This window comes from Lissotriton vulgaris, chromosome 2_1 (assembly GCF_964263255.1).
Source record: "Lissotriton vulgaris chromosome 2_1, aLisVul1.2, whole genome shotgun sequence".
NCBI classification, from domain to species: domain Eukaryota; kingdom Metazoa; phylum Chordata; class Amphibia; order Caudata; family Salamandridae; genus Lissotriton; species Lissotriton vulgaris.
The window spans coordinates 717156975-717184139 of NC_141687.1; the positions used below are offsets into that span (position 1 = coordinate 717156975).

The following is a 27165-nucleotide window of genomic DNA, read 5'->3' on the forward strand; positions in this document are numbered from 1 at the left end:
TTTCTGTCGGCCGAGGTCGTCCAGCGATTCATCGATGACCTCCCCCCGCGGTCAGTCCCGGACGAGGTGCGGGAACTATTAGATAAGCCTCTCACAGATGAGGAGCTAGGTACGGCTCTGGGCGAGCTGAGCCCCGGTAAGGCACCGGACCCCAATGGGTTTCCGTGCGAGTTTTTTTAAGAGATTGTATGTACAGTTGGGTCCCCGTCTGCGTCCAGTGATTGAGGAGGCACGTGAGGGTGGAGTGCTCCCCCCTGACTGGAGACACGCCGAGGTGGTGGTCTTTCTGAAGCCGGGCAGACCCCCGGAAAGTCATGCTTTCAACTGCCTGATATCGCTACTCAATACGGAGGCTAAGTTCCTGGCTAAAGCCCTGGCTAATAGGCTTAAGCCCCACATTGCAGATCTGGTTCATCCAGACCAGGCGGGCTTCATGCCCTGGAGGGCGACCCGTCATAATATCAGGCGCGCCCAGGGAGCAAAATCTGCCTGGACGAGATTGGGAGGGCCGGCTGCATAATTTTTAGCAGATGTGGATCGTGCCTTTGACGCTTTGAGCTGGACGTATTTGTTTGCCCTGCTGCGGCGCCTCAACCTGGGCCTGCGTTTTTTAGCCTACATACAGCTGCATAATAAACGGACCTTACAGCCTCTGTGCGAGTGGAGGGTGCGATTTCTAGGTCTTTCTAAGTCCGGCGGGGTACGCGGCAGGGGTGTCCTCTCTCCTCTTACCTGTTTGCGCTTGCTATGGAGCCTCTGGCTGCGTGGGTGCGCATCGATGCCCAGCTCAAGGGCTTTCGGTGGGCCCCGGGTCTCACTGACAAGATTGCGTTATACGCAGACGATGTGCTGTTCTTTCTAACGGATTTGGATCGGTCGGGGCCGCGGCTGCTGCGCATTCTGCAGATTTTCGGTGAATCCTCTGGCCTGTATGTGAACCCAGGTAAATCAACATTAACTATACTGGGTGGACGGCGGACACTCGGAGATTGGGCGGCGGGTCTGCAGTTGGCGACTGGGGGAATGAAATACCTTGGGTCTATTTGTCGGAGGTCGCAGGCGTCTCCCGAGCTCGTAACCTCACCCCGGTTTGGGATCGCACACGCGAGGATAAAGGCATGGTCTCGTATGCCACTGACCATCTACGGGAGGTCAGCTATATTCAAAATGGTGGCGCTCCCGCAGCTAGTGTATCACCTGCAGAACCATCCATACTCGGTTCCGCCTCGCTGGTTTCAGCAGGTCAACTCCGCACTGGGCCGGTTCCTGTGGGAGGGGGGTGGGGGGGGACTGTGCGGGTGGTGCTGCGGACGCGTTTCCTATCGACTTACACTGGGGGCCTTGCCACATCAGACGTACTTTCATATTACCAAGCAGCGCACCTTTTGGTCCTAAATGAGTGGTGGTATGGGGACCGCGGTGATCCAGCCTATGCGGTGGAACGCCATTTGATGGGCTCGAAATCCATACACATGCTGTTGTATTCGGCGCCGCTTCGGCGAGGGCTCCCATCCGCCACACAAGTTGTCTTCGCGGTCTGGCGACAAGCGCTGCGCAGAATGGGGTGGTGGAATGTACTCACCCAGGAGACCCCTCTCTGGCACAATGGCCACCTGCCCCACTTGGAGGCCCTACAGGGTTAGGGGGGTGGGACGCAATAGGCATCTCCTCATTGGGAGACGTGATGTTGGGTTGTGCCCTGAAGTCCTTTCAAAATCTACGGGACAAATTTGAGATGCCACACTCCCAGTTTTTTCGATATCTTCAGTTCCGGCATGCATTGACCATATCTGACTGACATTGACCAGCTTCCAGAATTCAGTCCGCTTGAGGCCAGGCTGTTTATGGGGGAGCTGCCAGACAAAAAACGTTCCCGTGTGAACCAGACACTGGTTTGACACTGTTACCCTGACTTGCAGAGACTTCGGGCTGCGTGAGTCGGGGATGTGGGGGAGCTAGAGGAGGAAGACAGAGTTGAGGTCCTGGCGAGTCCTAGGGGGGCAGCAATCTTCACACGCCTGAGACGAATACAATTCAAATACTTACATCGCACATATTTCATCAGAGAGAAGGGCGGGCATGATCGGCTCCCCTGACTGTCTACGATGTGGGTCGGAGGTGGGCACGCTACTACACACCACATGGGGTGTTCAGCACTGAATAGGTTTTGAACTGGGGTTTTTAGGTGTTTATCGGAGGTACTGGCTTGGGAGCTTCCAAGGGACCCGAAACTGGCCTTATTGCATGTTATGGAGGCGGTGGGGGTCAAGCGGTACAAGCGTCATCTACTGTTACTTGGCCTAACGTTGGCAAAGCAAGACATTGCTAAAGCCTGGAAGGCGCCCCAGGCCCCGCCCTTGGCCGCCTGGAAGAATGGCATGGACTTTTGTTTGGGGCTGGAGCAGCCCATTTTTCTGGCCAGGGTCTGGACTTGGCACTCCCACCTGAGAACGATGCCCTCCCGACAATTTAATAGATGGGGGTTGTTGAGAGGGCTCGATGGTGCTCTGATGGTATTGGCATGTGTACACTGTATATATTGGCTTTATTTGCTAACTGGTAAACGTCAGCAGCGCACTTGGGGGGGATGTTAGTATTTCATGTAAACGTCTGACGTTGTCCTTATTGTTTTGATAATGTGCGCACCAGACTCCGGGGTCTCGGAGCTTTGCATTCTTTATATGTGCAGACGAAAAAAATGTGTTTAAAAAAAAAAAAAACAGTGCACCCCCAGCCACCATTTTGTGTTCACAAGCCAGTGAAACCAGCCCCCCTGCACCCTCCGCCGCAGCAACAGGGATAGTCTACATCAGAGGGTGCTTCTGTGAGCTGTTTAAACTGTGTTTACTAGGGACTGTGCACTTCGTTTTTTGGCCAGTAGAGGTAAGGTTTTATTCAAACAGTATTGTTAGATTTCAAGTTAGTGAGGCCTTTACCTGCAGAAGTCCAAAGTGTGGATTGAGCCGGTTTGTCTCCTAGGAGACTCTGAACAGGAAAAGCAGCTTACAACTCCCTGGCCAGTACACTGTTTTCTGGTTGTATCTGATGTTTCTATTGGATTAGGGTTAGTGTCCTCATTGGTTGGGTATTTGAGTGTTCTGATTGGTTTCTGGGTCTGTGATTCAATCAATATAGGTTTGGGGCTAGGGTTAGGATTTCTATTGGAAGGAGGGACCAGGGTTTCCTGTGTTATTGGTTGTTGGGACTAGGGCTAGGGTTAGACTTTTAATTGGAAGTAGCGATGAGGGCTTCTGGTGTGATTGGTTGCTGGACTGGTTGTTAGACTTAGAGTAGGGTTATGCTTTCTATTGTAAGTAGGGACAAGGGCTTCCTGTGCCATTGGTTGCTTGTACTTGGGGTGGGACTACTGGTAGGGCTAGGGCCTCTATTGCACGTAGAGATTATGGTTTTTGAACTGATTGGGTGCTTGGACTAGCTCTAAGATTGGCTGCAAGGTCCTGGTCTCCTATTGATTCTAGATTTTTAGGGCCAGTGTTGTGATTGGATAGTGTTAGGGCTAGGGTTCCCATTGGCTGATGGGGTCACCTAATTACTAGGGCTATAAAAGGCCAGGCTGAGGGCGTCTCAGCCCGGGCGTCGGGGACAAGGGCGGAGAGGACAAGGGCGGAGAGGACAAGGGCAGTTGCCTGTTTGAGCCTGTTTAGGGCAGAGAGGACAGGGCAGTTGCCTGTTTGAGCCTGTTCGAAACTGACCTGGGCCAGGGCCACAAATGCTGCCCAATATACATATCTCCATTATGCATCTATATACTTTCTAATTTAGCATTTCCAATGCATTTCCCTATTTCTCAGCCTATTCTTCGCTCAATATATCCGCTACATACACTCTCTCATTTAACCCCAAACCCCATACCACTACTATGACCCCCAAAATAACCCTTTCTAGACTCTCTCCTACTCTACCCCCTATTGTGTCATCTGACACCTCTTTTTCTCTACTGCTCCCCCAAAACAAACCTTTCTAAACTCTTCCCTCTTTTCTACCCCTCCCCAACCCTTCTCAATCCAAATAACTAACATATCCACCACTAAAATTACTTTCATGTTTCAGCATACTAATTCACCACTAATCCTGATGGGTTCCAGAGTAGCGTGCTACTTGCGCTTCAAAACCCTATCAGGGGTAGCAAGCGCAATATAAATACAAACCTCTTTCCGTTCACTATCCCACCACCTGCCATTCTCTACCCAAATAACTGAATAACATATCCACTACTCAAATTACTTCATATTTTACTATACTAATTTTCAACACTAATCCTTTATGAGTTCCGGAGTGGCGTGCTACTCGCCAGAAAAGCGCTTCAACATCCATCAGGGGTAACAAGTTCTATATGAATGCAAACCTTTCTTCCCCTTTTATCCCTCCGCTATCCTTCTCACTCCAAATAACTTACTAATATCCACCACTGAAATTAATTTAATATTTCACCATATTAATTCACCACTAATCCTTTATGGGCTTCCTGAATAGCATGTTTCAACACCCTATCAGGGGTAACAAGCGCTATATAAATACAAACCTTTTTCTCCTCCTCTATCCTTCTGCTATCATTCAAAATCCAAATAACTGACTAACCTATCCACCACTTAAAATGTACTTGCATGTTTCTCTATACTAATTCAACACTAATCCTCTATGGGTCCCGGAGTAGCGTGCTAACCGCAACAATACAATACAATTACAAGGCAATGTTCTGACAGACCTATTTCCTTTGCAAGTTAACAAAGTTGCCCAGTGTACTCATTTGATCTTGTGAAGCATGAGAATAAGGTTTAGCTGAAGTTATGGTAAATTAATTGTCCTATAAATTCTTCCATATGAATAATCTGTGTGTTATTTTGATGATATGACTCGCAAAGCATTCAAGGTGCTTTATTTTTCCAGACAACTGTACTTTCCACAGGACATCCCTGGTATTGTGGAATGCGGAATGTTGCATGCTCCCAGGCCTCTATTTCTTCTCACGGATTCTCACAAGAGTCTCCTTTACAATTCTTGCTCTACACAAGTCTGTCGACATAAATCTTAATCCTGTCCAGCTATGCCCATTCTTTCTCTCTTTGCAGTTATATATGAACAGAGGTGTAGAAAAGTGATATCTTAAGGGGCAAAAAAATTCCAGCAGGAGTTTGGGCTTACAGTACAACAAGAGTGAGGTCTGGATGAGAGACGGGAAGGGGCATGTATAAGACTGGAATGAGGTCAAATGGTAGACTCCATGGGATACCAAACAGAGCAAGAATCGAGGCTATACAGGGAAGGCAATTAAGCAAGAGAAGAGTAGAGCATTGATAGGATAAGAGACATGAGGTGTGTGAATTGCACAAACTCAAGGGTTGCAAAACTCTTACGACAGGCCACAATATGACACACTGTAAATCAGAAGGGGAAAATGGATAATAATTGTTTTTTCTTCTTAGAGTTTTATATAGCACGAACTCGACCTGAAGGTATCAGAGCACTTTATATGTGCATCAGTTGTGTGACAGATGGACACATTATTTTTTGTTAGTCAAGGAGGGATGAAATGATTTGTCCAGAATCAGAGGATGTTGAGCATCCCTGCCAAGGCTTGACCCTGGTACCTCAGCTTTGATGTCGACCACTCTGGCCATTAGGCCACATCCAAGTGAAGCCCAGCTACAATGGAGAAAGTTACACCGAGGAAAAAAAGGACTTGCCTAGGATTTGGGATCTGTGACAGCTCTGGAAGAACAGGCAGTTGTGAACATAAACTCAACATCAAACAAGAGCATACCATTAGGTAGTGCTTGGCCAGTCTTGGTCGGCATGCGCACACCCATCAATGTTGATAATTTGGTTGAATCGTTTAGCTCAGGACCTGAAATGGCTGCCATCCTTGTACCTCCACTCGCCTTTGGGCCAACCTACACCTCATAACCCACCTACCCTTCACTTCATCATGCTCTTCAAAGAGCCGCTCTTTTCACCACACATTGTTTACTCGAGCTGTCCGTGTTCCTCTTGTTAGAAACCCCTGGTAAACCTTGTTGAAATGTTGATGGCGTCTGACCTCACTTCTCCCAATTCGATGACACCTCGTGAACCGCAGACATCATGAAATGCGCGCGCGCCTTTTCTCTCTAGGGCGGTAAACGGTCAGCTTTCAAACACAAGCCTGCCAAGATCAATCTGCCTTCCATAACGGTCAAACCCGACACACATCGATTTGTCTGCGGCGCTGGATTCAGAACCACATCAAATAACATGTCTTGCAGTACGAAGGGAACCATCTGCGGTCCATCTGGGACGCGCTTTGTTTACAGCAGCAGAGTACTCACACATGCAGCCCCTCTGGTTCTTCGCCAGCTCGAAGCCTGGCCTGCACTCGCAGGATACTCCGCCTTTGGGGGTTTCTCGGCAAATATGGGCACAACCGTGGTCTTTGTTCATGCAGCTCAGGCCCTCTGAAAAACACCAGCAACACATCATCAGGTGACACGCCTTGCAACAAGAAGCATTGTTCTTCAAAGTGACAAGAAGCAGATTTCAATTCAGATCGACTCAAATCTTCATTATGGAGTGAATTAAAGCAGAATGTCAAAAAAAGATTAATGGTAAGCTTGCAATCTACATGAGTTTTTTTTATGTTTGATACTTTTCACTGCACACACGCGTAAAAACACACACAAATTGTATGTAAGAACAAAGGTAATAACTGGATGGCAGTGAATGATGTGTGCTACAATTTAGGAGGCTCCTGTTCAGCAGACTTTTGTTATATGGCCAAAGAACCACAGTAGTAAAGATGTCACCACAAACACTAGCCACACTGCAACACAGCATTATTACCCACAGTGTCTGAGGTGGAGCCCGGTTTTAGGTCTGGCTGATGTACTGTTTACAATTCTTAAAAATATACACGGAGTGTGGCCTTTGCTTCACGTTAGGATCAATACTCCCTCATCTTATGCTATTGGCTATTTGGTGTATCATTCCTCCTCCAGGAAGGGACTGTTTTACATCTGAAAAGTACACTAAATCACCACGCCGTTTGTCACATTGAACTGTGCATTCCCTATATGCATTTTATGTCAAAAGCCATCCTTTTTAGTACTTCCCCACCTGAATCGGTAAAGCCTGTACATCAAGCTTTAATGTAATTAACAGCTTTTGTGCATGCAGCACACACATAAATAGCTTTTGTGAATGTCTATGCTCACAAATATAGGAAATTAAAGTCAGACCTATTGCATTGTTAAAGTTTGTTGCAATATGCGAATGCTTGTTGCCTTAGTTAAAAGGTTAACCCCCATGACCTCGTCCATCTTCCTTTTAAGAGTCCTTGCATACTGAGGTGAGTTCTCCCGAGGAGACAACCAATCCACTTGCCCTTAAGAAAAAACACATATAAAGACCAAAACAAGCATTTGCAATGCAATAGGTCTAGCGCAATAGGAAAGTTTGAGCTATTGGTATTGTAAATGACAAGTTTTTTATTTATGTGTTGGTTTTGAAAAATATCGAAATTAATAGTTTTGTCATTTACAATGGCAATAGTTTTAAATTTCGCAAATGTGACACCTATAACATTTGAAATGCAATATGTGTTGTATTTACGTGACTTAGATGGATTGATATTACAAATAACAATGGCTTTTAATTTTTTAAATAATTAATAATTAAATAAACGTTACTGTACTTTATAATGGCAATAGCTTAAACTTTTGTAAATAACTTTTGTGAAGATTATATTCAGTGTATTTTATTGTGACGAAAATCCAAGAAAAGAAGTGAAATATTAACATCTTTTTGTGACATTTGTAATAAAGCTTGAAACATTAACATAACTTATTTGAACCAGTTGTTGTTGAATGGTTGCACAGATTAATGCTGTGGTGGCGCTGAGTGATGTTGTGATGGCAACGAGTGATGCTGTGGCGTTCAGTGATGCTGTGGTAGCACATAGTGATATTGTGGTGCCCCTGAGTGATGCTGTGGTGGTGGCTGAGTGATGCTGTGGTGATGAAATAGATAGAGTGAGTGCGATAGATAGAGTGAGGGCGATAGATAGAGTGAGGGTGATAGATAGATAGATAGAGTGCAGGTGATAAATGGAGAGATAGATAGAGTGATGGCGATTGATAGAAAGACAGATAGAGTGAGGGCGATAGATAGAGTGAGGGCGATAAGAGTGAGGGCGATAGATAGAGGGCGATAGATAGAGGGCGATAGATAGAGGGCGATAGATAGAGGGCGATAGATAGAGGGCGATAGATAGAGGGCGATAGATAGAGGGCGATAGATAGAGTGAGGGCGATAGATAGAGGGCGATAGATAGAGGGCGATAGATAGAGGGCGATAGATAGAGGGCGATAGATAAAGGGCGATAGATAGAGGGCGATAGATAGAGGGCGATAGATAGAGGGCGATAGATAGAGGGCGATAGATAGAGGGCGATAGATAGAGGGCGATAGATAGAGGGCGATAGATAGAGGGCGATAGATAGAGGGCGATAGATAGAGGGCGATAGATAGAGGGCGATAGATAGAGGGCGATAGATAGAGGGCGATAGATAGAGGGCGATAGATAGAGTGAGGGCGATAGATAGAGTGAGGGCGATAGATAGAGGGCGATAGATAGAGGGCGATAGATAGAGGGCGATAGATAGAGGGCGATAGATAGAGGGCGATAGAGGGCGATAGATAGAGGGCGATAGATAGAGGGCGATAGATAGAGGGCGATAGATAGAGGGCGATAGATAGAGGGCGATAGATAGAGTGAGGGCGATAGATAGAGGGCGATAGATAGAGGGCGATAGATAGACAGATAGATAGAGTGAGGGCGATAGACAGAGGGCGATAGATAGATAGATAGATAGAGTGAGGGCGATAGACAGAGGGCGATAGATAGATAAGAGGGGGCGATAGATAGAGGGCGATAGATAGATACAGATAGATCGAGTGAGGGCGATAGATAGATACAGATAGATCGAGTGAGGGCGATAGATAGATACAGATAGATCGAGTGAGGGCGATAGATAGATAGACCGATAGATAGAGGGCGATAGATAGAGGGCGATAGATAGATAGACCGATAGATAGAGGGCGATAGATCGACAGAGTGAGGGCGACAGAGTGAGGGCGATGGATGGATAGAGTGAGTGCGATAGATAGAGTGAGGGCGATGGATGGATAGAGTGAGTGCGATAGATAGAGTGAGGGCGATGGATGGATAGAGTGAGTGCGATAGATAGAGTGAGGGCGATAGATAGAGGGCGATAGATAGAGGGCGATAGATAGAGGGCGATAGAGTGAGGGCGATAGAGTGAGGGCGATAGAGTGAGGGCGATAGAGTGAGGGCGATAGAGTGAGGGCGATAGAGTGAGGGCGATAGAGTGAGGGCGATAGAGTGAGGGCGATAGAGTGAGGGCGATAGAGTGAGGGCGATAGAGAGAGGGCGATAGAGTGAGGGCGATAGATAGAGGGCGATAGATAGAGGGCGATAGATAGAGGGCGATAGATAGAGGGCGATAGATAGAGGGCGATAGATAGAGGGCGATAGAGTGAGGGCGATAGATAGAGGGCGATAGATAGAGGGCGATAGATAGAGGGCGATAGATAGAGGGCGATAGATAGAGAGCGATAGATAGAGGGCGATAGATAGAGGGCGATAGATAGAGGGCGATAGATAGAGGGCGATAGATAGACAGATAGATCGAGTGAGGGCGATAGATAGAGGGCGATAGATAGAGGGCGATAGATAGACAGATAGATAGAGTGAGGGCGATAGATAGAGGGCGATAGAGTGAGGGCGATAGATAGAGGGCGATAGAGTGAGGGCGATAGAGTGAGGGCGATAGAGTGAGGGCGATAGATAGAGGGCGATAGATAGAGGGCGATAGATAGAGGGCGATAGATAGAGGGCGATAGATAGAGGGCGATAGAGGGAGGGCGATAGATAGAGGGCGATAGATAGAGGGCGATAGATAGAGGGCGATAGATAGAGGGCGATAGATAGAGGGCGATAGATAGAGTGAGGGCGATAGATAGAGGGCGATAGATAGAGGGCGATAGATAGAGTGAGGGCGATAGATAGAGGGCGATAGATAGAGGGCGATAGATAGAGGGCGATAGATAGAGGGCGATAGAGGGCGATAGATAGACAGATAGATAGAGTGAGGGCGATAGAGTGAGGGCGATAGATAGAGGGCGATAGATAGAGGGCGATAGATAGAGGGCGATAGATAGAGGGCGATAGATAGAGGGCGATAGATAGAGGGCGATAGATAGAGGGCGATAGATAGAGGGCGATAGATAGACAGATAGATAGAGTGAGGGCGATAGATAGAGGGCGATAGATAGAGGGCGATAGATAGAGGGCGATAGATAGAGGGCGATAGATAGAGGGCGATAGATAGAGGGCGATAGATAGACAGAGGGCGATAGACAGAGGGCGATAGATAGAGGGCGATAGATAGAGGGCGATAGATAGAGGGCGATAGATAGAGGGCGATAGATAGAGGGCGATAGATAGAGGGCGATAGATAGAGTGAGGGCGATAGATAGAGGGCGATAGATAGAGGGCGATAGATAGAGGGCGATAGATAGAGGGCGATAGATAGAGGGCGATAGATAGACAGATAGATAGAGTGAGGGCGATAGATAGAGGGCGATAGATAGAGGGCGATAGATAGAGGGCGATAGATAGAGGGCGATAGATAGAGGGCGATAGATAGAGGGCGATATATAGAGGGCGATAGATAGAGGGCGATAGACAGAGGGCGATAGATAGAGGGCGATAGATAGAGGGCGATAGATAGAGGGCGATAGATAGAGGGCGATAGATAGACAGATAGATAGAGAGAGGGCGATAGATAGAGGGCGATAGATAGAGGGCGATAGATAGAGGGCGATAGATAGAGGGCGATAGATAGAGGGCGATAGATAGAGGGCGATAGATAGAGGGCGATAGATAGACAGATAGATAGAGTGAGGGCGATAGAGTGAGGGCGATAGATAGAGGGCGATAGATAGAGGGCGATAGATAGAGGGCGATAGATAGAGGGCGATAGATAGAGGGCGATAGATAGAGGGCGATAGATAGAGGGCGATAGATAGAGGGCGATAGATAGACAGATAGATAGAGTGAGGGCGATAGATAGAGGGCGATAGATAGAGGGCGATAGATAGAGGGCGATAGATAGAGGGCGATAGATAGAGGGCGATAGATAGAGGGCGATAGATAGAGGGCGATAGATAGACAGATAGATAGAGTGAGGGCGATAGACAGAGGGCGATGGACAGAGGGCGATAGATAGAGGGCGATAGATAGAGGGCGATAGATAGAGGGCGATAGATAGAGGGCGATAGATAGACAGATAGATAGAGTGAGGGCGATAGACAGAGGGCGATAGACAGAGGGCGATAGATAGAGGGCGATAGATAGAGGGCGATAGATAGAGGGCGATAGATAGAGGGCGATAGATAGAGGGCGATAGATAGAGGGCGATAGATAGAGGGCGATAGATAGACAGATAGATAGAGTGAGGGCGATAGATAGAGGGCGATAGATAGAGGGCGATAGATAGAGGGCGATAGATAGAGGGCGATAGATAGAGGGCGATAGATAGAGGGCGATAGATAGACAGATAGATAGAGTGAGGGCGATAGACAGAGGGCGATAGATAGAGGGCGATAGATAGAGGGCGATAGATAGAGGGCGATAGATAGAGGGCGATAGATAGAGGGCGATAGATAGAGGGCGATAGATAGACAGATAGATAGAGTGAGGGCGATAGACAGAGGGCGATAGACAGAGGGCGATAGATAGAGGGCGATAGATAGAGGGCGATAGATAGAGGGCGATAGATAGAGGGCGATAGATAGAGGGCGATAGACAGATAGATAGAGTGAGGGCGATAGATAGAGGGCGATAGATAGAGGGCGATAGATAGACAGATAGATAGAGTGAGGGCGATAGATAGAGGGCGATAGATAGAGGGCGATAGATAGAGGGCGATAGATAGAGGGCGATAGATAGACAGATAGATAGAGTGAGGGCGATAGATAGAGGGCGATAGATAGAGGGCGATAGATAGAGGGCGATAGATAGAGGGCGATAGATAGAGGGCGATAGATAGAGTGAGGGCGATCGACAGAGGGCGATAGATAGATAAGAGGGGGCGATAGATAGAGGGCGATAGATAGATACAGATAGATCGAGTGAGGGCGATAGATAGATACAGATAGATCGAGTGAGGGCGATAGATAGATAAAGATAGATCGAGTGAGGGCGATAGATAGAGGGCGATAGATAGAGGGCGATAGATAGAGGGCGATAGATAGAGGGCGATAGATAGAGTGAGGGCGATCGACAGAGGGCGATAGATAGATAAGAGGGGGCGATAGATAGAGGGCGATAGATAGATACAGATAGATCGAGTGAGGGCGATAGATAGATACAGATAGATCGAGTGAGGGCGATAGATAGATAAAGATAGATCGAGTGAGGGCGATAGATAGATAGACCGATAGATAGAGGGCGATAGATAGATAGACGGATAGATAGAGGGCGATAGATAGATAGACCGATAGATAGAGGGCGATAGATCGACAGAGTGAGGGCGACAGAGTGAGGGCGACAGAGTGAGGGCGACAGAGTGAGGGCGACAGAGTGAGGGCGACAGAGAGACAGATAGAGTGAGGGCGACAGAGAGACAGATAGAGTGAGGGCGACATATGGATAGAGTGAGGGCGACAGATGGATAGAGTGAGGGCGACAGATGGATAGAGTGAGGACGACAGATGGATAGAGTGAGGGCTACAGATGGATAGAGTGAGTGCGACAGATGGATAGAGTGAGGGCGATAGGTAGATAGATAAATAGATAGATAGATAGATAGATAAAGTGAGGGCGATAGGTAGATAGATAAATAGATAGATAGATAGATAAAGTGAGGGCGATAGATAAAGTGAGGGCGATAGATAGAGTGAGGGCGATAGAGCGAGGGCGATAGAGTGAGGGCGATAGAGTGAGGGCGATAGAGTGAGGGCGATGGATAGATAGAGTGAGGGCGATGGATAGATAGAGTGAGGGCGATGGATAGATAGAGTGAGGGCGATGGATGGATAGAGTGAGGGCGATAGATGGATAGAGTGAGGGCGATAGATGGATAGAGTGAGGGCGATAGATGGATAGAGTGAGGGCGATAGATGGATAGAATGAGGGCGATAGAGTGAGGGCGACAGATGGATAGAATGAGGGCGACTGATGGATAGAGTGAGGGCGACAGATAGAGTGAGGGCGACAGATAGAGTGAGGGCGACAGTCAGGGCGATAGATAGACAGATAGAGTGAGGGCGATAGATGGATAGAGTGAGGGCGACAGATGGATAGAGTGAGGGCGACAGATGGATAGAGTGAGGGCGACAGATGGATAGAGTGAGGGCGATAGGTAGATAGATAGACAGATAGATAGATAGTTAAAGTGAGGGCGATAGATAGAGTGAGGGCGATAGAGTGAGGGCGATAGAGTGAGGGCGATGGATGGATAGAGTGAGTGCGATAGATAGAGTGAGGGCGATGGATGGATAGAGTGAGTGCGATAGAGTGAGTGCGATAGAGTGAGGGCGATAGAGTGAGGGCGATAGAGTGAGGGCGATAGATAGAGGGCGATAGATAGAGGGCGATAGATAGAGTGAGGGCGACAGATAGAGTGAGGGCGACAGATAGAGTGAGGGCGACAGATAGAGTGAGGGCGATAGATAGAGTGAGGGCGATAGAGTGAGGGCGATAGAGTGAGGGCGATAGAGTGAGGGCGATAGAGTGAGGGCGATAGAGTGAGGGCGATAGAGTGAGGGCGATAGAGTGAGGGCGATAGAGTGAGGGCAATAGATAGAGGGCGATAGATAGAGGGCGATAGATAGAGGGCGATAGATAGAGGGCGATAGATAGAGGGCGATAGATAGAGGGCGATAGATAGAGGGCGATAGATAGAGGGCGATAGATAGAGGGCGATAGATAGAGGGCGATAGATAGAGTGAGGGCGATCGCCAGAGAGCGATAGATAGATAAGAGGGGGCGATAGATAGAGGGCGATAGATAGATACAGATAGATCGAGTGAGGGCGATAGATAGATAAAGATAGATCGAGTGAGGGCGATAGATAGATAGACCGATAGATAGAGGGCGATAGATAGATAGACCGATAGATAGAGGGCGATAGATAGATAGACCGATAGATAGAGGGCGATAGATCGACAGAGTGAGGGCGACAGAGTGAGGGCGACAGAGTGAGGGCGACAGAGTGAGGGCGACAGAGTGAGGGCGACAGAGTGAGGGCGACAGAGTGAGGGCGACAGAGAGACAGATAGAGTGAGGGCGACAGATGGATAGAGTGAGGGCGACAGATGGATAGAGTGAGGGCGACAGATGGATAGAGTGAGGGCGACAGATGTATAGAGTGAGGGCGACAGATGGATAGAGTGAGGGCTACAGATGGATAGAGTGAGGGCGACAGATGGATAGAGTGAGGGCGATAGGTAGATAGATAAATAGATAGATAGATAGATAAAGTGAGGGCGATAGGTAGATAGATAAATAGATAGATAGATAAAGTGAGGGCGATAGATAAAGTGAGGGCGATAGAGTGAGGGTGATAGAGTGAGGGCGATAGAGTGAGGGCGATAGAGTGAGGGCGATAGAGTGAGGGCGATGGATAGATAGAGTGAGGGCGATGGATAGATAGAGTGAGGGCGATGGATAGATAGAGTGAGGGCGATAGATGGATAGAGTGAGGGCGATAGATGGATAGAGTGAGGGCGATAGATGGATAGAGTGAGGGCGATAGATGGATAGAGTGAGGGCGATAGATGGATAGAATGAGGGCGATAGAGTGAGGGCGACTGATGGATAGAGTGAGGGCGACAGATAGAGTGAGGGCGACAGATAGAGTGAGGGCGACAGTCAGGGCGATAGATAGACAGATAGAGTGAGGGTGATAGATGGATAGAGTGAGGGCGACAGATGGATAGAGTGAGGGCGACAGATGGATAGAGTGAGGGCGACAGATGGATAGAGTGAGGGCGATAGGTAGATAGATAGATAGATAGATAGTTAAAGTGAGGGCGATAGATAGAGTGAGGGCGATAGAGTGAGGGCGATAGAGTGAGGGCGATGGATGGATAGAGTGAGTGCGATAGATAGAGTGAGGGCGATGGATGGATAGAGTGAGTGCGATAGAGTGAGTGCGATAGAGTGAGGGCGATAGAGTGAGGGCGATAGAGTGAGGGCGATAGAGTGAGGGCGATAGAGTGAGGGCGATAGAGTGAGGGCGATAGATAGAGGGCGATAGATAGAGGGCGATAGATAGAGGGCGATAGATAGAGGGCGATAGATAGAGGGCGATAGATAGAGGGCGATAGATAGAGGGCGATAGATAGAGGGCGATAGATAGAGTGAGGGCGACAGATAGAGTGAGGGCGATAGAGTGAGGGCGATAGAGTGAGGGCGATGGATGGATAGAGTGAGTGCGATAGATAGAGTGAGTGCGATAGAGTGAGGGCGATAGAGTGAGGGCGATAGAGTGAGGGCGATAGAGTGAGGGCGACAGATAGAGTGAGGGCGACAGATAGAGTGAGGGCGACAGATAGAGTGAGGGCGACAGATAGAGTGAGGGCGACAGATAGAGTGAGGGCGACAGATAGAGTGAGGGCGACAGATAGAGTGAGGGCGACAGATAGAGTGAGGGCGACAGATAGAGTGAGGGCGACAGATAGAGTGAGGGCGACAGATAGAGTGAGGGCGATAGATAGAGTGAGGGCGATAGAGTGAGGGCGATAGAGTGAGGGCGATAGAGTGAGGGCGATAGAGTGAGGGCGATAGAGTGAGGGCGATAGAGTGAGGGCGATAGAGTGAGGGCGATAGAGTGAGGGCGATAGAGTGAGGGCGATAGAGTGAGGGCGATAGAGTGAGGGCAATAGATAGAGGGCGATAGATAGAGGGCGATAGATAGAGGGCGATAGATAGAGGGCGATAGATAGAGGGCGATAGATAGAGGGCGATAGATAGAGGGCGATAGATAGAGGGCGACAGATAGAGTGAGGGCGACAGATAGAGTGAGGGCGACAGATAGAGTGAGGGCGACAGATAGAGTGAGGGCGACAGATAGAGTGAGGGCGACAGATAGAGTGAGGGCGACAGATAGAGTGAGGGCGACAGATAGAGTGAGGGCGACAGATAGAGTGAGGGCGACAGATAGAGTGAGGGCGACAGATAGAGGGCGACAGATAGAGGGCGACAGATAGAGGGCGATAGATAGAGGGCGATAGATAGAGGGCGATAGATAGAGGGCGATAGATAGAGGGCGATAGATAGAGGGCGATAGATAGAGGGCGATAGATAGAGGGCGATAGATAGAGGGCGATAGATAGAGGGCGATAGATAGAGGGCGATAGATAGAGTGAGGGCGACAGATAGAGTGAGGGCGATAGAGTGAGGGCGATAGAGTGAGGGCGATGGATGGATAGAGTGAGTGCGATAGATAGAGTGAGTGCGATAGAGTGAGGGCGATAGAGTGAGGGCGATAGAGTGAGGGCGATAGAGTGAGGGCGACAGATAGAGTGAGGGCGACAGATAGAGTGAGGGCGACAGATAGAGTGAGGGCGACAGATAGAGTGAGGGCGACAGATAGAGTGAGGGCGACAGATAGAGTGAGGGCGACAGATAGAGTGAGGGCGACAGATAGAGTGAGGGCGACAGATAGAGTGAGGGCGACAGATAGAGTGAGGGCGACAGATAGAGTGAGGGCGATAGATAGAGTGAGGGCGATAGAGTGAGGGCGATAGAGTGAGGGCGATAGAGTGAGGGCGATAGAGTGAGGGCGATAGAGTGAGGGCGATAGAGTGAGGGCGATAGAGTGAGGGCGATAGAGTGAGGGCGATAGAGTGAGGGCAATAGATAGAGGGCGATAGATAGAGGGCGATAGATAGAGGGCGATAGATAGAGGGCGATAGATAGAGGGCGATAGATAGAGGGCGATAGATAGAGGGCGATAGATAGAGGGCGACAGATAGAGTGAGGGCGACAGATAGAGTGAGGGCGACAGATAGAGTGAGGGCGACAGATAGAGTGAGGGCGACAGATAGAGTGAGGGCGACAGATAGAGTGAGGGCGACAGATAGAGTGAGGGCGACAGATAGAGTGAGGGCGACAGATAGAGTGAGGGCGACAGATAGAGTGAGGGCGACAGATAGAGGGCGACAGATAGAGGGCGACAGATAGAGGGCGATAGATAGAGGGCGATAGATAGAGGGCGATAGATAGAGGGCGATAGATAGAGGGCGATAGATAGAGGGCGATAGATAGAGGGCGATAGATAGAGGGCGATAGATAGAGGGCGATAGATAGACAGATAGATAGAGTGAGGGCGATAGACAGAGGGCGATAGATAGATAGATAAGAGGGGGCGATAGATAGAGGGCGACAGATAGAGTGAGGGCGACAGATAGAGTGAGGGCGACAGATAGAGTGAGGGCGACAGATAGAGTGAGGGCGACAGATAGAGTGAGGGCGACAGATAGAGTGAGGGCGACAGATAGAGTGAGGGCGACAGATAGAGGGCGACAGATAGAGGGCGACAGATAGAGGGCGACAGATAGAGGGCGATAGATAGAGGGCGACAGATAGAGGGCGATAGATAGAGGGCGATAGATAGAGGGCGATAGATAGAGGGCGATAGATAGAGGGCGATAGATAGAGGGCGATAGATAGAGGGCGATAGATAGAGGGCGATAGATAGAGGGCGATAGATAGACAGATAGATAGAGTGAGGGCGATAGACAGAGGGCGATAGATAGATAGATAAGAGGGGGCGATAGATAGAGGGCGATAGATAGATACAGATAGATCGAGTGAGGGCGATAGATAGATAGACAGATAGATAGAGTGAGGGCGATAGATAGATAGATAGAGTGAGGGCGATAGATAGATAGACAGATAGATAGATAGAGTGAGGGCGATAGATAGAGGGCGATAGATAGAGGGCGATAGATAGAGGGCGATAGATAGAGGGCGATAGATAGAGGGCGATAGATAGAGGGCGATAGATAGAGGGCGATAGATAGAGGGCGACAGATAGAGTGAGGGCGACAGATAGAGTGAGGGCGACAGATAGAGTGAGGGCGACAGATAGAGTGAGGGCGACAGACAGAGTGAGGGCGACAGACAGAGTGAGGGCGACAGACAGAGTGAGGGCGACAGATAGAGTGAGGGCGACAGATAGAGGGCGACAGATAGAGGGCGACAGATAGAGGGCGATAGATAGAGGGCGATAGATAGAGGGCGATAGATAGAGGGCGATAGATAGACAGATAGATAGAGTGAGGGCGATAGACAGAGGGCGATAGATAGATAGAGTGAGGGCGATAGACAGAGGGCGATAGATAGATACAGATAGATCGAGTGAGGGCGATAGATAGAGGGCGATAGATAGAGGGCGATAGATAGAGGGCGATAGATAGAGGGCGATAGATAGAGGGCGATAGATAGAGGGCGATAGATAGAGGGCGATAGATAGAGGGCGACAGATAGAGTGAGGGCGACAGATAGAGTGAGGGCGACAGATAGAGTGAGGGCGACAGATAGAGTGAGGGCGACAGATAGAGTGAGGGCGACAGATAGAGGGCGACAGATAGAGGGCGATAGATAGAGGGCGATAGATAGAGGGCGATAGATAGAGGGCGATAGATAGAGGGCGATAGATAGACAGATAGATAGAGTGAGGGCGATAGACAGAGGGCGATAGATAGATAGATAGAGTGAGGGCGATAGACAGAGGGCGATAGATAGATAGATAAGAGGGGGCGATAGATAGAGGGCGATAGATAGATACAGATAGATCGAGGGAGGGCGATAGATAGATAGACAGATAGATAGAGTGAGGGCGATAGATAGATAGACAGATAGATAGATAGAGTGAGGGCGATAGATAGATAGACAGATAGATAGATAGAGTGAGGGCGATAGATAGATAGACAGATAGATAGATAGAGTGAGGGCGATAGATAGAGGGCGATAGATAGATAGAGTGAGGGCGACAGAGTGAGGGCGACAGAGTGAGGGCGACAGAGTGAGGGCGACAGAGTGAGGGCGACAGAGTGAGGGCGACAGAGTGAGGGCGACAGAGTGAGGGCGACAGAGTGAGGGCGATGGATAGATAGAGTGAGGGCGATGGATAGATAGAGTGAGGGCGATGGATAGATAGAGTGAGGGCGATAGAGTGAGGGCGATAGATGGATAGAGTGAGGGCGATAGAGTGAGGGCGATAGATGGATAGAGTGAGGGCGATAGAGTGAGGGCGATGGATAGATAGAGTGAGGGCGATAGAGTGAGGGCGATGGATAGATAGAGTGAGGGCGATAGAGTGAGGGCGATAGAGTGAGGGCGATGGATAGATAGAGTGAGGGCGATAGAGTGAGGGCGATAGATAGAGGGCGACATATAGAGGGCGACATATAGAGGGCGATAGATAGAGGGCGATAGATAGAGGGCGATAGATAGAGGGCGATAGATAGAGGGCGATAGATAGACAGATAGATAGAGTGAGGGCGATAGACAGAGGGCGATAGATAGATAGATAGAGTGAGGGCGATAGACAGAGGGCGATAGATAGATAGATAAGAGGGGGCGATAGATAGAGGGCGATAGATAGATACAGATAGATCGAGTGAGGGCGATAGATAGATACAGATAGATCGAGTGAGGGCGATAGATAGATAGACAGATAGAGTGAGGGCGATAGATAGATAGACAGATAGATAGATAGAGTGAGGGCGATAGATAGATAGACAGATAGATAGATAGAGTGAGGGCGATAGATAGAGGGCGATAGATAGATAGAGTGAGGGCGATAGATAGATAGAGTGAGGGCGATAGATAGATAGACAGATAGATAGATAGAGTGAGGGCGATAGATAGAGGGCGATAGATAGATAGAGTGAGGGCGATAGATAGAGGGCGATAGATAGATAGAGTGAGGGCGACAGAGTGAGGGCGACAGAGTGAGGGCGACAGAGTGAGGGCGACAGAGTGAGGGCGACAGAGTGAGGGCGACAGAGTGAGGGCGACAGAGTGAGGGCGACAGAGTGAGGGCGATGGATAGATAGAGTGAGGGCGATGGATAGATAGAGTGAGGGCGATGGATAGATAGAGTGAGGGCGATAGATGGATAGAGTGAGGGCGATAGAGTGAGGGCGATGGATATATAGAGTGAGGGCGATGGATAGATGGATAGAGTGAGGGCGATAGATGGATAGAGTGAGGGCGACAGATGGATAGAGTGAGGGCGACAGATGGATAGAGTGAGGGCGACAGATGGATAGATAGAGAGATAGATAGATAAACTGAGGGCGACAGAGTGAGGGCGACAGAGTGAGGGCGACAGAGTGAGGGCGACAGAGTGAGGGCGACAGAGTGAGGGCGATAGATGGATAGAGTGAGGGCGATAGATGGATAGAGTGAGGGCAATGGATAGATAGAGTGAGGGCGATGGATAGATCGAGTGAGGGCGACAGATGGATAGAGTGAGGGCGACAGATGGATAGAGTGAGGGCGACAGATGGATAGAGTGAGGGCGACAGATGGATAGAGTGAGGGCGACAGATGGATAGAGTGAGGGCGACAGATGGATAGAGTGAGGGCGACAGATGGATAGAGTGAGGGCGATAGATGGATAGAGTGAGGGCGATAGATGGATAGAGTGAGGGCAATAGATAGATAGAATGAGGGCGATAGATAGATAGAACGAGGGCGATAGATAGATAGAATGAGGACGATAGATAGATAGAATGAGGGCGATAGATAGATAGAGTAAGGAGATAGATGGAATGGATGAGTGAATGGATGGATAGGATGGTGGATAGATGTATTGGCCAGAGAGCAGACAGAGTAGATGTATATTGCTTATTGGCTATGTGGATGGTTTTTGTAGTTTGAGCAAAGGGTACCAGATGTGCTGGCTGGGTTGGTGCTGCTTATTGACATCTAGATGGATACTGTAGAAAGAGCAGACAAACTGTCTGGAAGGATACTACTTACTGGATGAACAGTTAGATGGCTGGATGGATGGATGGAAAGACAGGACGGAGCATCAAGGCGCACAAGGCGCCTCAGCTTTGAAGTGAGCACAGGGGCAGGCGAAGGGCCTCTGAGCAGGCCGACGCCCCTCCCTGCGTTAGTCTCTCAGACTCGACCTGCCTGTACCGCGTCTCCGCTCTGAGGTCATGCGCTTCGAGGAGGCTCGGCGGCTGCGGGGCTTTAAGGTGACGAGACACGTTTTTATGTCAGTAATAAAGGGCCGGACCACGCCCAGCCCACGGGGCACCAGGAGCCGAGAGACTCGTCTCTGAACTCCCGCGCAAGGCCAGTCACTCCTTAGAACGCCGAGAGAGGTTAGTCACCTGCACCCCTGAACCTGCGGCTTGGTTTTCTTGTTCAGTTAAATCATCCAGTGCCTGGAGGTAGTTCACTTTTCATATTGAGTGATACTTGCGCTTCTCGCTACCCCATTTAGTAACAGCGTCCTCACTATATTTGTCACTCACACGCGGCGTCGGCTGTCTCACCATCCCTGTGTTTACTTCCACGGTCAGTGCATCCACGTACTCAGTCCTTCGATTTGTTGCTCACGCCCTCGCCCCAGCTATCCACTCACTTTCTTACTCAGCCCATGCTCACTCGCTCACATGCTGACATTCTCGCTAACCTCATGTACTCAATCACTGATTCGCTCACTCACGCCATACACTCACTCCTTCACTCACTTACTCAGTCGCTTTCCTAGCCTACTTGCCATGCCCTCATTCACTCTCAGTCAGCAGCTCAGTTATTCAAACCACTCGCGGACCTGAAACCAATCATTGGATCATTTTACAGAGAGCGCCTCTGCAATTTGGTTCTGGTGTCTGTGAACTACATTTGACGGGAAGGAGGCGCTGTCTCCCCATCCCCGCCCCTCCCAAGGGCCCTGGCAGTGAGATAATTAGTGCCAGGTGGAATTTGACCCAAATTACTGGTCCGGCATCGCACTTACCACTCAGCCCCCTGGCACCATCTCACCTAAGTAGGTGCCCTGGCACCGCCCTACACTACCCCGCCTCAAACCGTGACCACCCACTGGCTCAGTCCACCCGGTGCCCCCGTACCTTCTCACCACAGTCAGTGCCCTGGCACCGTCTCACCCAACTGTGTCAGGTTTCATCTAACCCAGCTCTATGCCAACTCAGTGCCCGGAGAATCAGCGCCCTCGTACCGTTTAACTTTATGTAGTGCCATAACACCGTCCTGTTCCACTCACTGCTCCGGCATCGTCTTGCCCCGCACACTGCCCTGGCTCCGCCCCAATCCAACCCATCCAGTGCACGGGACCCGCTACGCCAAACTCAGTACCCTGGCACCAGCTGACCCCACTCGGTACCCTGGAACCTGCTCTCCAAACTGAGTGCCCCGCAGTGACCCAGCCCGCTCAGGACCCTGGCACTGTATCAGCCCACTCTGTAGCCTGGCACCTTATCAGCCAATTCAGTACCCTGGCACCGTATCAGCCCACCTTAGTACCCTGGCATCGTATCAGCCCACCTTAGTACCCTGGCATCATATCAACCCCCTCTGTACCCTGGCATCGTATCAACCCACTCTGTACCCTGGCACCGTATCAGGCCACTCAGTAGCCTGGCACTGTATCAGCTCCCTCAGTACGCTGGACCAGCACAGCCCACTGAATGCCCGGGCATGTCTGGCGATACCCAGTACCCTGGCCCCTGCTCAGCCCACAGAGTGCCCGGGCTTCGCTCTACCACAGTTAGTGCCCTCGAACGATTCAGCCCACTGAGAGCTCCAACCCAGCCCGCTCAGTACCCTGGCACCGACTTAGGCTCCTAAGTGCCCCGGCGCTGCAGCGCCTCCTGTAGGTGTGTTTTCCATCAGGTTGGAGTCACCTTGGACTCTGCGCCACAAACGTCAAGTACCAGGTGTACCGGTAGACGGGTCATGTGGCCAGCGGTCTTCGGCTGCCAGCAGGTCCGTCCCAGGCCCGTGCAGGCCGCGCAGAATGTCCGCTTTGGTGCTGTCCCCTTCCCTTCGTTGTCATGGAGGACAAGGGGCCTCAATCTCAGAGTGGATAGTTTTCTGTATTTGGAGCTGCTCGGGCCTCTCAGGCCGTGCCCTCTCCGCAGTCTGGGCAACGGCGAGCCGGGGCCATTACCACCACCCATCAAACAGAAAGAGGCACACCGGGGGGGGGGGGGACTGGGGGTACACGCGGTGACATCACACCGACCACTCGTGTAAGTCTAGTGACTTTGACACTATGCTCCCATAGATGGTACCAAACCCCCTGCATCCTGGTAGTAGTAACACATTATAGCCGAGTAGCTCACCGGGTTCATGCAAGTGCCACAGATACCGTTTTTTGTTTCTCCCTGCGGGCCACGAAGCCCCAGTATAGGCATTAGTGAAGCAAATCTATGCATAAGCCGCTTATAAAGAGTGGTATTTTACAATGATGCGTAAAAACTGTAAAACATTTTCTCTTCACACTCTTCAATCCTTCTAACCGCCAGTGACCGCATAAAGAAAAAAAACACAAGAGGTATAATGACCAGACTCAGTGTTCTGTTCTGATGTCTTACATATGATGTGTTTCTAATATACTTTCACAATGGAAATTAGCTCTGCTGTTAAAAAACACAGGTTGAGTTTCATTTCCAAAGACAAACAAGCAGCACTGAAAGCGATCGCATTCACGATCGCTATAGTAAAAAAAAAAAAAAAAGCCCGTGAGTGGAGTGGTGCGCGCGCCACTGCATGCATATGTCTTCAAATATCGTGCCTGTGTCAGCACGAAAATTGAAGACATATGGCCTTTGGTGCACGTTACAGACACCAATATGCCATGGGCGGAGCTACGCGATCGCCCATGCCCTATTGCGTGTTCTGTTTTAAAAGTACACGCACGCAAAGGCCAATGAAAATGGACCTAGGAAATAACACGCACAAGCTACGTGGAATTTCCAGGTCCATTTTCAAAACCCGAGAAAAGGACTCTGGCTGAGCGACACTGCTGCGCAGTGTACGCTAGGCCGAGACCTAAAGAGACTATTTTTCCTTTCTTTTTTTGGTTTCTCCTCTTTCTATGATACGAACTCCCCAGCGCTCACCAGCTATCATGTTCAAGAATCCTGGTAATCCAAGAAGTGCGACAAAGAAGACTAATTAGAGTAATGAAGATTACTGGTAAGTAATTGTGAATTACTGTAAGTGACAGTTCAGATATCCAGACTTCCTCTGCTCAAGTGCCTGTGAGTAACTAACATTCACAGGTTCCAAAAGTAGCAGGGCTGAATCTGCTTTTCATATTTAGGAAGACCACAGAATATGTGTATTGAACTGGATACCAAAAATGCCCGCTATTGGCAGCACAATGAAATGGTAAACCTGCAACACACAGCACATATAAAAACGCTCTGTATGACAAAAGCCACTTATGGGCAGTACAGTAGAACAGAGAGGCCACTGTAGGCCACTGCCTGGTAAAGACATCTGTCACTGACATAGTATCAACGGTTCACTTTCGGCAAACAGAGGTTCAGGAAACTCCACTCTAGACAGGTCCTTCACACAGTTTTGTCAACAAGAAAGTAAGTGAACGGTTAGTATTATGTGTTTCCATGACCACCTGTGATTGCGGTACATGCCCACTCCTAGGTGGTATTTGGGTGCACTGTAGAGTAACACGGTGGACATAAGAGGTTGATTATTCGGAAGGTGAGGCCTTCTCAAGACAAAGTGCCTCCTTAGCCAGCTTTCTCCTTCACTGGATTTTGCGCTGTGGAGTTTCAGCTTCCTCTTTACCCGGAGAGTGTACAAGGTTGTTGTTCTTTGCCATATTGTATTAAACTGGGCTGTGTGCTTTGGTTATCATGACAATTGCAACCGTATTGCAACCGTGTGCTTGTGGAAGGAACTGGAGTGATTATTCAATTCTGCCCTAAAGAGACATGCTTGCATTGTTGACCTCAATGACCATGTTGTGTTGAGTGTTCAAGAATTTCCCGAGCAGGTGCATCGGTTTCACCGTGCGGTTGCATTACTGCCATTCTGGAGCCCTAGGCTTCGAGGTCGTAGACATCTGCCCCATATATTGCTACCTGAACTGTAATAGACGGAGTGTTTGATTTTGCCAACCAAGGGCATATTGTGCTAAGAGTGCACTGCCCCTGTATTTGCAGAGCTCTACATGGTTGCGCCTGGCACAGGCTAGAGCTGTGTGCCCTGAAATCACAATGTGCTGCACCCCGGAAAGCCAGAAAAGTTTGCCTGCCCTGAGGGCAGGGTATTCATAAAATACCAACAACTGCGGGTCAACCTTTGAAGTGCAGTTGGTTGCCTCCTGCACAGTGAAAGGGGTGGCAGACATCCCCTTGCAGTAAGGTACAGCAAGTTACTGCACCGACCTGCAGAGGGATATGTATCTGGGGAGTGGAGGCAGTCCTTTTTCCACCTCCAAAGGTCTGTTGTGAAGGGGCAACTAAACGCAACCTTTTTGGTTAGTGCACCTTCTGGTAGCCTCTTTACCTTGACTCCATGTCTAAAATATGGCGCTGATGCAGAAGGGTTTCCCTCATTCTGCACAGAAATGAGTGAACGCCTTCTTAAGATAGCATCAGCATTACATTTCCACCAGCACAATCAATATTATAAAAGGGGCCCGCACAAGTGTCTGCAGCCCCTTCTGTAATACAACAGTGCCCGGGGCACCGTCTAGAATGCAGCCTCAGAGGTCTCTGGCTGGGCAGAATATGGACCCTATTTATGAAGTGAAGCAATGCCCTTGCTCCAGTAGGATTTAAGCTTGGTACAGGGGTTAACGAATTTAACTCATCTAACTGGTTTCATGAGCCAGTGGAGGGCTTTTAAGGTGTTTTTTTTGTGGACAGAGTTCTCAGATTAGGAGAAAAATATTGATCGTGGCTGCATGTTTATTTTGTTATAGCCTATGGCGTTTTTTGGGTTGGCATGGAATATCCATCCAGGTGCACCTAGAGATTTCCACTCCCAGTTTACTTTGTGGAGGAGCAAGGTCTTACAGATCATGAAGCATAGAACGTTGTCTTAGCCACTTTTTTCTCCAAGATGAATACCCAAGATCGGAAGTGGAAACACGGTTTTGGCTACTATTTTGGGGTCCTGTATTAGGGCTTGGGAAACTGCACCTGATCATTATTGTGGTTGGCACCTTTTTAAGAGCAAAGACTCGACGCATTTAGATCAGTAGCCGGAGGACTAGAGCACTTTCAAGCAGGCCACGATCCAAGGTATCTGAAAACGCCAAGAGGCCATAGAGTGGTTGTGCATCTATAACGAGGCCGGTGAGGAGGTATTCCCAGATATCACCCAAAAGGAGTTTCATTTCTGGCATAGAGAAGATGGTGCTGTTTCAATTACTCCTGCACATGTCTTGGTATTTCTCGATAGACTTTTGATGGAGTAGAACAGGTGTGATTGCTTGGGAGGATCTATGAATTAGCAGTTTTAGATTTACAGGTGATGAGGACAAGATTCATTGGTTCAGGTATACCACGGTTACTAAAAGTCCTGCCGGGGGCCTCATGCGGCCCTCCCGACCTTTACATGCGGCCCCCTGGTTAATAGCAGATCCGAGCTGCTCTTTACTTGTCTCAACACTAACAATAAAAGCATGAGAAGTGAACAGTCAAGCGTATATTTAAAAGTTAGTGTGTGTTAAAGGAAGGAATTAACCAGGAAGTTCTGCACTGCTCAACTTAAGAAACATCTTCGTTTTAAAAGACATACTGCAACAAAAGTGCGAAAATATGATAGTCTCTCCAAAATTCAAAGTGTATTTAATATGAAGAACCGTTTCACATTAATACATCACATTATATCACACATTATATTATACTGAGAAGTATTATTTTAAACGTGATAGTTTTAAAACATGTAATTTAGAAACATGAATTCTTCCTCCGGTACTCATATTTGTGACAATGAAGAAAAATGAGGAAAAATGAGGAAAAGAGAAATAAAACAATTGCCTAGGATCCACAATCTGATAAAGAGCGGAAAGTCTAGATTAATCCCAGGTTTTCTGATTTCCCATTG

General features: G+C 49.0%; 1 protein-coding gene across 8 annotated transcripts in view; it reads right to left on the minus strand.

The window, feature by feature from the left end:
* The window catches only part of SCUBE2 (signal peptide, CUB domain and EGF like domain containing 2), a 669241-nt gene that overhangs the window by 429049 nt on the left and 213027 nt on the right, over window positions 1–27165 (minus strand). For all 8 annotated transcript variants that reach the window (XM_086955987.1, XM_086955986.1, XM_086955985.1 and 5 more), the window contains exon 5: window positions 6327–6452. In XM_086955987.1, coding sequence (XP_086812113.1) covers window positions 6327–6452 — 126 coding nt within the window. The remainder of the gene's footprint in view (window positions 1–6326; window positions 6453–27165) is intronic.